The sequence below is a fragment of the Vigna angularis genome, chromosome 8, assembly GCF_016808095.1.
Source record: "Vigna angularis cultivar LongXiaoDou No.4 chromosome 8, ASM1680809v1, whole genome shotgun sequence".
NCBI lineage: Eukaryota > Viridiplantae > Streptophyta > Magnoliopsida > Fabales > Fabaceae > Vigna > Vigna angularis.
The window spans coordinates 2,540,479-2,550,974 of record NC_068977.1 but is presented as its reverse complement, the minus strand read 5'-3'; the positions used below and the strand labels follow the sequence as shown (position 1 = coordinate 2,550,974).

At 33.6% G+C, this 10,496-nt stretch overlaps 2 protein-coding genes across 2 annotated transcripts; both read right to left on the bottom strand.

The window, feature by feature from the left end:
• Positions 1–839: 839 nt before the first annotated feature.
• Positions 840–3,387, bottom strand: LOC128193614 (cytochrome P450 82A3-like). The gene is made up of 3 exons (XM_052867524.1): positions 2,757–3,387; positions 2,271–2,602; positions 840–1,469 (listed from the first exon to the last, which is right to left on the bottom strand). The coding sequence occupies exons 1-3, from the start codon at positions 3,385–3,387 to the stop codon at positions 840–842; spliced, it is 1,593 nt and encodes a 530-aa protein (XP_052723484.1).
• Positions 3,388–5,260: 1,873 nt separating this feature from the next.
• LOC128193509 (uncharacterized) lies at positions 5,261–6,145 on the bottom strand. The gene has a single exon (XM_052867116.1). It carries the CDS (start codon positions 6,143–6,145, stop codon positions 5,261–5,263), a length of 885 nt encoding a protein of 294 aa, XP_052723076.1.
• Between the last annotated feature and the right edge of the window lie 4,351 nt (positions 6,146–10,496).

Sequence of the window (10,496 nt, the reverse complement as noted above, 5' to 3'; positions counted from 1 at the left end):
GATTTTGTTTTGATTTGTTTGGTTCCTTTGTTAAATTGAATTTGATTTTACTTGTTAAATTGATTTGTTGAATTGAATCTGAGAAGGATCCTTTGTACCAAAAAATTTGTTTTATCTGCCATTGAAGCGTGATTTAAGCGTGTTTGGTCTGGTTTGTTTGTGAAATTTTTTTGTCAAGAAGCTTGAGCAAAGACATAAAAGAAGCTTGAGGCACCAAAATGATACGAGTGGCTAAAGAAGAAGAAAAAAAAATAAAAAAAAAGGACCTTACTGCCTCGGTTCAGGCTCCAACCGAGGCAGTAAAGGGAGTGAAACGATTTCGGTTATTAGAACCGAGGCCTAATCGTATCATTATATGTCCCGTTTCAAAACCGAGACATAAAGTCCACCGCTTTTTACCTCGCCCGAATATGCCTCGATTCAGGAACCGGTGTCTATCAGCGAAAATAATCGCTATTATTTCCCTTAACTGTACTAGTGATTAACCTCTCTTTTTTAATTGTTCAAACTCTTGTTCATAAGTACCGTTTGAGAATTTAGCTAAGTTGCTCAAAGTCAAAACTACTGTCGAAATAATGTAAACAAATTTATTCGTATTGATGTTGGTTGTGTTAAATTCTCTTTAAATTCACAAGGGAAGTAGGAGATAATATGATCTTACAAGGAAGTAACTAATCATATAATAAAACCAGATGCACACAAAACTGAAAATCTTTATCTTTCACTCACTTCCACTGATAGAAATTCCATGATCTGTAACAATGTTGCATGACAAATTTAAGATTACAAAGTGTAGTTTTAACTAATTTATTAGAACAGATAATAACACTGCTACCACATCACATGGATTCATAATAGTTTGAGGACAAACGTGGTTTAACAAGAATCTCAAGTGGAGTAGCTTTTTCATTGGTCATTCCAAGGGCTTCTCTCATATCAATAGTTTCATTAGGTTTATTAAATATTTCAAAAGAATGTAAGAAATTAGCTAGAGTTAAATGAATCATGTTAAGACCAAAGGATATTCCTGGACATATTCTTCTGCCACTTCCAAACGGTAGCAACTCAAAATTTTGACCTTTAACATCAACATCTCTGTGAGTAGTAATAAATCTTTCTGGTTTGAATTTCAATGGATCCAACCAAATATTAGGATCAGTTTGGATCTTCCACAAGTTTGTGATTAATCGAGTTCCCTTTTTTATGTGATATCCACCTAACATGCAATCTTCTGTGAATTCACGAGGTGCTGAAAGAGGTCCTGGTGGATACAATCTCAGTGTCTCTTTCACTACTGCTTGAAGGTATACTAACTTATTCACATCTGACTCACTTATGAATCTCTCTTTCCCAATGTGAGTGCTAATCTCTTCTTTTACCTTTTCTAATATAAGAGGATTTTTCAACAAGAAACATATCACCCATGTAAGAGTGACAGTGCTTGTATCCGTGGCACCCAAAATCAGTGCCTGCAGATATCAAATGCAAATTCTATAATTAAGAAAGATGTTAGGCAAACAAAAATTTTACTTATAAATTAGTTTCTATTAATATTAATAATATAAGTAGCTAAAATTTTGGTAATAATATAAATTAGTTTCTAATTGGAGTATTGATTCTATTTAGCACTTTTAAATTAATTGACATTTTGTAAGACTTGGTTTATAAATTTGAATACCACTGGTACCATGTTATCTTAATAGATTTTTGTTTAGTAAAAGAAATCATTCAGTAAAATTACATGTAAGAAACTAATGAGCTTTCAGTTAAAGTTGGAGTTTTTATAAAAATGAAAAAGATACCCATAGATAAACCTAGAGTAATTATCATATAGTTACTGACTTTTACATGTAAGAAACTAATGAGATTTCAGTTAAAGTTGGAGTTTTTATAAAAATGAAAATGATACCCATAGATATAAACCTATAGTAATTATCATATAGCTACTTACTTTTAAACATGCCGAGGATGTTAAAGGAAAATAATATTTGGTAGTGTAATGAAATGTACGGATTAAATATACGGAGGATTTGAAAGAAAAATAATATATAGTTGATACTTTAATATATTAATGTTTTAATTATATTTGTTTATACATTTTAATAATATTATTATATTGTTAGAATAGATTATAAAGAATTTTGTTTTATAAGGCGCGCGTAAAGTATAATTTTTCTTTAAATGAACCAGAAACAGATTAAAGAAGCAATAAGAAGACCAAATTTAAGCATATACAATCCATGAAAAATTGTTATATGCAACACACATACCAATGTTGTGGCTTTGTTTATAGTAGCAGCATCGAAGCCATCGATGGTGGCACCTTCAAGAACTGAAAGCATCGTATCCATGAAGTCTTGGTCGTCACTTTCAACACCCTTTTCACCAAATAAAGCCCTCTTCTTGCTGTGCTCCACCAACCACTCATCTAAGATCACATCCAATTCTCTGGCAGTTTCTTTCATGGCTTTCACTCCCAAATTCATCCACCTCAGAACAGGAACAGCATCAGCCACCGTGCACACTCCCAACATCTGCATGAACTCCCTCAAAGCCTTCACACACTTTTCTGCATCTTTCTCACTAACCACTGCGGTTTTACCTATTGCCAAAACAAATCTCTCTTCAATATATCTTTAAATTCAAACAACAAAAATGGAAAGAACATTCTTTTAATCACACTTTATAAGGTTTTCTGAGATGCAAGATCAGAAGAGAGAGCTTCTAATGCTTGTTTTTAGACAGAAAGATTTTACCAAATAATCGCTTCCCAGCCATGGTTTGGAAAACTATATTGAACACCAACTCTGTGAACCACTGCTTCATCTCCACCACCACACACTCATCACTCCCCTTCTTCTCCGACCAAACATGAAACAGCTCTTTAACAGAACTTCGAATCTCAGAAACCCTAACGCGGCTTAGAAGCTCCGTTTTGCGGTCGGAGAGGAACATGGTCACAATCTTCCGTATCTCACGCCAGTAAGGACCATAGGGTGCGAACCCAAAACTTGCTTGGTTGTACGCAACGTGTTCAATGGCCACGAGCTTGGAGCGAGAGGAGACGACGACGTCGTTTGTGGTGTAACATTCTTTCGTCATTTTCCAGTTGCTGAGAACCAAAGCGCGTCTAGAACCGAGCTTGATGGTGAAGAGGGGTCCATATTTGTCAGCCATGGCTGCCAACGTCTTGTGGGGTGTTGGTGAGCCCCCGAGAAGCATGAGATGGCCGAGTATGGGCCATGCACCTGAGGCCATTGGAGGTTCTGGCAGATTACTACCGGCTTTGGAGGGACGAAAGAGAAATAGAGAGAAAGATAACAGTAATGTTAGAGAAAAGAGAGCAAGTGCAGTGGTGTTTAGGTTACTCACAAGGAACAAATCCATTTTGCTAGGGTTGATGGAGGAATGATACAAATGTTTATATGTGTTTATATGTTGCTTATATGTATTTTTAACTTAATCAAAGAGTATCTAAATTAAGGGATACCAAAACTTCTTTTACTTTTTAAGATTCATTTCGTTTCTTATTATAAATTTGTATAAATTTGTGTTAAGAAGTGAATTTTAAAACTAACTCAATCTTATAAAATCGGTTTGTAAAGTGAGGTTTGTATTCACTTATATATTATTAAATCGGCCTTATCCCTAATAGATGTAGAACTTCCAATTATCCCTAATCAATGTAAGACTTTCAATACAATCTTTCACGCGGAGGTATATACATTTTGAGTGTGAGACTCAACCCCAAATAAAATTGCATCCACTTATATATTATAAATCGACCTTATCCTTAGTCGACGTGGAACTTTTAACCGTTTGATTCAATTTAATAAATGATGATGTTACATTTTAAAAATAACTAAATGAAAAATATAAAGGGGTAAAAAAAATAGTAATTCATTGGAAATTATTGTCATATAAGAGACGTTTAATCCATGACACTTGCACTACTGTAATAAGAATGTCACTTTTGGTGTTTGTTCAGCAAAACTGGCACACTTGGAAGGATAAGACGTCTAGCACAACTGAACAATTCAAAACAGACAAATAGAGAAAGAGAAAGAGTTGTTCTATGCTTATTTTAAGGTCAGATATACGAAAATAGTTAAGTCGGCTGAGAATAAAATGAAATGGTTACAATCTGCACATTTGTTTAATATTTTCAAACATCTGCCCCATCCCATAAAAAACCGTTATGTTTGGTATAGCTAGTCATAGATTCCAAGTACAGGATTGAACTAATTACTTAATTAAAAGTTTTAAAATTTTGCGAGCAAACTTTATTTTGTCCAGGGATCGATATTAAAGAAAGGAAAATTAATATTTATTATTAAATAGATTCTGTTATCGTTAATTAAATAATTTGATACTAACATAAATATCCATTTATTACATTAAATGTTACTTTATACTAAACTTACTTTAAAAATATCTAAACAATTTTAAAATAATTTTAATTTTTTAACTTTTAAAATTATATTAGAGTTGGCTAAATTTATTCAAATAACACCACAATTTCATCTATAATAATATACGTAATAGTTAATTTGATATTTTGGTAAACTTATTAAAAGTTTTAATAAGATTGGAATTCAACTTACTTCTTCATCAGAAGCTAATTTCTTCTTGTTATGGACGTATTCAGCGCGTCAATTTTGTTATATTTGGTGTAGCTAGTTATAGATTCCAAGTACAGTAGTTATAGATTCCAACAAGTTTGACCTAATTATTTAGTTAAAAGTTTTAAATTTTGACAGGAAATTTGATTTGGTCCAGAGTGATATTAAAAAGGGAAAATTAATTACTGCATTGAGCTTTTGCAAGCAAATCAAGGAAGACAGTTAGGTTTGAGATTTTCATTTCCTATTTCCTCTTTACATAGAAATTGTGTTCTACAGTTAAACAAAGTTATTTTATATATTTTTTATCAAACACCATCCATCCAAGATATTCCTTTTAATTCAAAATCGTAAAACCATGAATTTTATTCTTTAATTTACGTTAAATATAAGAATCAGCCTCATATTTAAAATTTCAACCGTTATATTATAATTTAACCAATTACATAATACTTGGTAAATCTTATTATAACAAGGAAATTTTGATCACAAGCGTAGTTGGTGGCTTATTTAATTGTTGCTTAATAGTAGTACATGCAACTGGTTTCAGCATCTATGAGATTAATTACTTGACACACCTTGGCCAAACACATGCTACACTCGACGATTATTCGACACTTATTATCAAGTTCTAGTTCTTAAAACCCATATAGATTGTTTAAACCTTCCCTGTCATCTTGTCTTGTATTCCGTCTTACCCCTGAATATGTGGGTGCCATAATCGCGTTAGGATCGTTACTGTGTCCAAGCCCCAGATTGTGACCAAGTTCATGCAAACAAACAGTTTCAACATCAATGGTTGGTGATGACCCTGTAGTGCTCCAGTTTTCATCTGCATCCATGTGCATTCTTCCATCATCTGGAGCAAAAGCGTGTGCCAGAACCCCACCTCGCCCATCAAATGGGTAAAAATCAAAGTGTAAGCCACGGTGGAAGCCAGCGACTATGTCAGATTGACCAGTGGTTTCAGTGAACGTGAAACTGTTGTTCTGTCCCCAGGTGTTAAAGGCATTCCTCAATGCTTGTTTAAAGTCATTCTGGCTGACGGAAACAGATGAAGGCATTCGAGTCACTCGATAGGTTAAGGTAAACTTGCTCCATTTTGGATTTCCTGGGAAGTAAGTGTAGTTTTGGGGGGGCGACGACGACGACAAACCATTAGGGTTAGGGTTAGGAGTGGCTGTGATATCAGGCAATCCACAACGTGGGAGGCTCATGGTTTCGATGGTTTGATCATCCACCACACCACTGGTGTGCAAGCCATGGAAAGCTTGGTACTGTTTCAGAGCAGATTCATCGTTTGCATCGAAGTTGTTGTCGGAAGATGATTTGTCGTTTACTTGGTAGCCTAAATTTTTGAGGTGGCTTCTGAGGATGCCTACGCCATCCGCGTTTTGTCCCCTACGAATGCCCCTCAGGTTTTGGAGAGTTCTTATAAATGGAATTGCACACTCGACAGAGGGAAAAGGATTCAACGCACAGAGTACGAGGAACAAGAGTAAAGGTTTTAGAGCAAGAGACATGGTTGGATAAAAAAAGAACTAGGGTTTCTAGTTTTCTAAATGTTTGATGTGTATTTTGGTGCATGGATGCATGGACATTTATAAAAGGAAGGGGAGTTGGGATATTCTAATTGGTGTGGTCAGATGCATATTAGAAAAGATTTTTTTTATGTAAAATTCAATGTACTTTAATTACTCTGTAAATTCAAAAGTCTTATAATCTTTTATTACCTTGGGTAACACCTAAAAATTTATTGGCTACATCTAGAGGGTTGATTTATAAACTTCAGAATTTTATAAACATATGTTTACAAGTTTTACGAAAAAAATGCTTGTTGTTTAATTTGAAATTGGTAATTTTGATTGAATTAACATCACTACAATTACAAAAAATGTGTGTATATAAAATAATTTATCACCTTTATCAATCAAGAGAGTTGAGCAAAAATTATTCTATATATCAAGAAACAAAATTAAGTATTGTTTCAATTTAGACGGTAAAATTGAGTGAATATTATAACAAAGTTCTAACAAATTCTTTTTTAATATTATAATATATATAATAAAAAAAATAAACTCAGTTATCTTTTGCTAAAATATTTCTTTCATTTAAGATCTTAACTAAATAAAAAAAAAATTATAAGAGTTAAGCCCAATTAAGCCCATATAATTTGATCAGGTTTTCATCGATCATCTATCTTGGAGTATTGGGTCAAATTCCTGACGATCCAGATGGTACATAGATCCCAGTGTTGAGCTAGAGTGTATGAAACGTCTGAAAAAGTTCGTTAAGTCTATTTTGAATACTTTCTTATCAAACTTTTTCACTTATTTTGTTTTAATTAGTTATCTTGTTTTATCAATTTTAAATTTGGTGTCATCTCCTCGCACAATCGCTTTAGTTTTCTATCTAGTGCTTCACTTTCTCTAGTGTCATCTTTTGGTACGTTTCTCCTTTAGTGTTCGTCTCTAGCTATGTAATAATTTATAACTTTATTTATTTTTCTTGTAAAATTAAGAACTTATTGGTTTTATTTTAGCTTACCAATGAATGACAACCAATCGTGTCATACTTGATTTAAATTGACCTTTTAGGTCGGCCCACTAATGCAAAAAAAGAGTTTTCAACGTTGTTAGAAAAGTAGTCCCTATATCTCAAGTCAAGAAGGGGGTAAATTGAATTTCAAAAGTTTTATAAATCTTTAAAGAATCTTGAAATCACTGATAAAAGGTGTTTGAATCAATCAAGTAAAGAAATATAAAGAAAGACTAAAAACACAAAGATTTATACTTGTTCAATTCTCACAAGCCTACATCCAATCTTCCCTCAACAACCTTAGTTGGGGGAGGGGGGAATCCACTAATCAAGATTTGAGTCCAAGAATACAATGATACACTCAATGTTATCCTTACCACACTCAAATCTTAACACAATCAATACAATAGAGGATACACTCACTCTCACACTTGGCCTACCCAACACAGGTATCAAATCATACACAAAGTATAAGAACCTAATGAGATTACACTCAAGTAGTGCAGAAATATCAGAACAAGTAAGCTCTAGTGAGTCTTGATGGGTTTCTTGATTCCTTCTTCACCAATGTAACTTCAAAACCTCAAAGAACTCTTCTTGAGAATGCTTGTACTCAACTCAAAGAGAATGCTAGTATATGTCAATCAAAACGTTAAAGAGTCACGACTCCAATCTGATTTATATAGAAAATCAGATTATGTCTCAGTTTAATCGATTAGATTAATAACGTAATCGATTATGCTTTTTTTTCTGTTTTAATTGATTAGATCACTTATATAATTGATTAATTTGACACTTATGCCTTATACTGCTTCTATCAACTAAACTAACAGATTAGGTTATTGGCATAATGGATTAGACTAATGTTTCTGTTTTAATCGACTATGCCATTTATGTAATCGATTAAAGTATCATTATGCCTTGTTTCACTTCATTTCACATAGTCTAACATATTAGATTATCTGCATAATAGATTATGCCTAACTTTTTTTTAATCGATTATGCTACTTATGTAATCAATTATAACATACAGTTTTGTCCTGATTTTGCTTCCTATGTGTTCTTACTTCTTTTAATGGATTAGATTACTTATGTAATCGATTAATACTACCAAAATTATATATTCATGACTTGTTTAAGCCTATTTCACTTATCTACACATGATCTATACATCTAGCATAAACATGTTTAATGTTTTAAACATTTATTCACCAATTATGTTGTGCAAGAATAATTAAAACACTTTCTATTCATTATTAACCACTCATTATCAAAAACTAATATGAGTGGAGTCTAATGTTCCCCTATCAACACAGGTGATCAATTGGTGATGTTTAACAAGTCCCTGTAGTAAAAAAAAACTCATGGTGACAAATTTGCAATTTTAGTGAACTTTTAAACAACGGTTATTTAAATAATCGTCTTTAAAAGTGAAAATGATGACAATTATAGAAAGAACCATCGTTAAAAATGCAGTACTTTCAATAATCCTCTGAAGACAAACGTGGTTTAATAAGAATATCAACGGGAATAGTTTTTTCGTTGGTCATTCCAAGGGCTTCTCTCATATCAATAGCTTCATTAGGTTTATTAAATATTTCAAAAGAGTGCAAAAAATTAGCTAAAGTTAAATAAATCATGTTAAGACCAAAGGATATTCCTGGATATATTCTTTTGCCACTTCCAAATAGTAATAACTCAAAATTTTGACCCTTAACATCAACATATCTCTGAGTAATAATGAACATTTTTGGTTTGAAAACTTCAATGGATCCAATCAAATATTAGGATCAATTTGGATCTTCGACAAGTTTGTGATTAATCGAGTTCTCTTTTTTATATAATAGTCACCTAACATGCAATCTTTTTGTGAATTCATGAGGTGTTGAGAGAGGTCTTGGTAGATACAATCTCAGTGTCTCTTTCACTACTGCTTGAAGGTACACTAACTTGTTCACATCTGACTCATTTATGAATCTCTCTTTTCCAGTTTGAGCGTTGATATCTTCTTTTACCTTTTTTAATATAAGAGGATTTTCCAATAAGAAACATATTACTCATTGTAAGAGTGGTTGTGCTTGTATAAGTGGTGTGAGACCTTGGAAAATTAACCCATAATTATCTGTCTAATCTGTCTTTAATGCACTGCTGAGTCACCTGGCTGCTTCCTTAAATGCACCGCGCCACACACTCAGTCTCATTAAAACGCACTCACACAATCTGACGCACGCCGCCAAGTGTCACTTTGGAACCTTCTGAATCTGAAGTGGGGGTGCAGGTGTCAGCAGAAGAGCGCACGTCCGTTTTGGGGCATGGGCAACACAGAAAAATCGTTTTCTGAAAAACTCTGCTCATTCTCTGCACGCTCCTTCTTCTTCCTCAGAACTCAACCTCCATTTTTTCTCCACCTTCTCTCTAGAAAACATTCAACTTCTCTCTACTGTTACTCACCCATTTCTTCTCCTTTCAACATTCAGAACCGTAGGAACGTTCCCTGCCCGTGAGCTTCCATTTGAACCGAACAGTTTTCAGATCTGAAACGGGTAAGTTTCCCTTCAGTAGTTCGTTCTTAGGTTTTCTGAAAAACTAGGTCTTTGGCTGCATGCAAGTATTTAGTCTGAGTATATCGATTCTTCTTGTGGTTAGATTGATTGGAATAGTAAGCGATCGTTACTGCTAGAGAATGAACGTTGGACGAGTCTCCATTCTTTCGTATTAAACGTTGCAGTCATCAATCCGGTTAGTAGGTGAAAGCTATATGTGAATTTGAGATGTATATACATTGTCTGGATGAATTGTATGTATAGCATGAATATGAACTAGAATGAATATGAAGTCTGGATGATATGCGGTATTGTGTAGGCATGAACTGATGACGTTATGTGGTAACTGGTATGTAAATATTTGAGTATATGTCGTGAGAAGCGCTCGGTCTGATACTGAGCGTTCGTCTTAATTAATAATCGGTATTATATCTAGCGTTCGTCCTAAGTAGTGTTCGGTCTTATATCGAACGCTCGTCCTTACTTTGATTTCTAACGAGCGTAAATAGCGTTCGTCAAATTATTAGTAAATGTATATTATCACGTTCGGTCATTGACTGGCAGTCAATCCCTTTAAACAAGTCGTTCTCAGTATAGTTAATTATTTTCTCCTGTTGTGTCTTTATCCATTTGGATTCGACCTCGAGTCTTATACCTAAATTAATTCTGAACATTTATTTTATATCTCTAAGAGTCGGTTCATTCAACTGATTCGAGTAGCATTGACGTTCGTCATATAAGTATGTGTTGACCTATTCTGATTGACAACGAATCTTCTAAATATAGTCTTTAG

Coding starts and splice junctions, on each gene's coding strand:
- LOC128193614 (XM_052867524.1), bottom strand. CDS start 3,387: ATGGATTTGTTCCTTGTGAGTAACCTAAACACCACTGCACTTGCTCTC. Junction 2,603..2,756: donor GGCTGGGAAGCGATTATTTG/GTAAAATCTTTC, acceptor TTTTGGCAATAG/GTAAAACCGCAGTGGTTAGT. Junction 1,470..2,270: donor TAAACAAAGCCACAACATTG/GTATGTGTGTTG, acceptor TGATATCTGCAG/GCACTGATTTTGGGTGCCAC.
- LOC128193509 (XM_052867116.1), bottom strand. CDS start 6,145: ATGTCTCTTGCTCTAAAACCTTTACTCTTGTTCCTCGTACTCTGTGCG.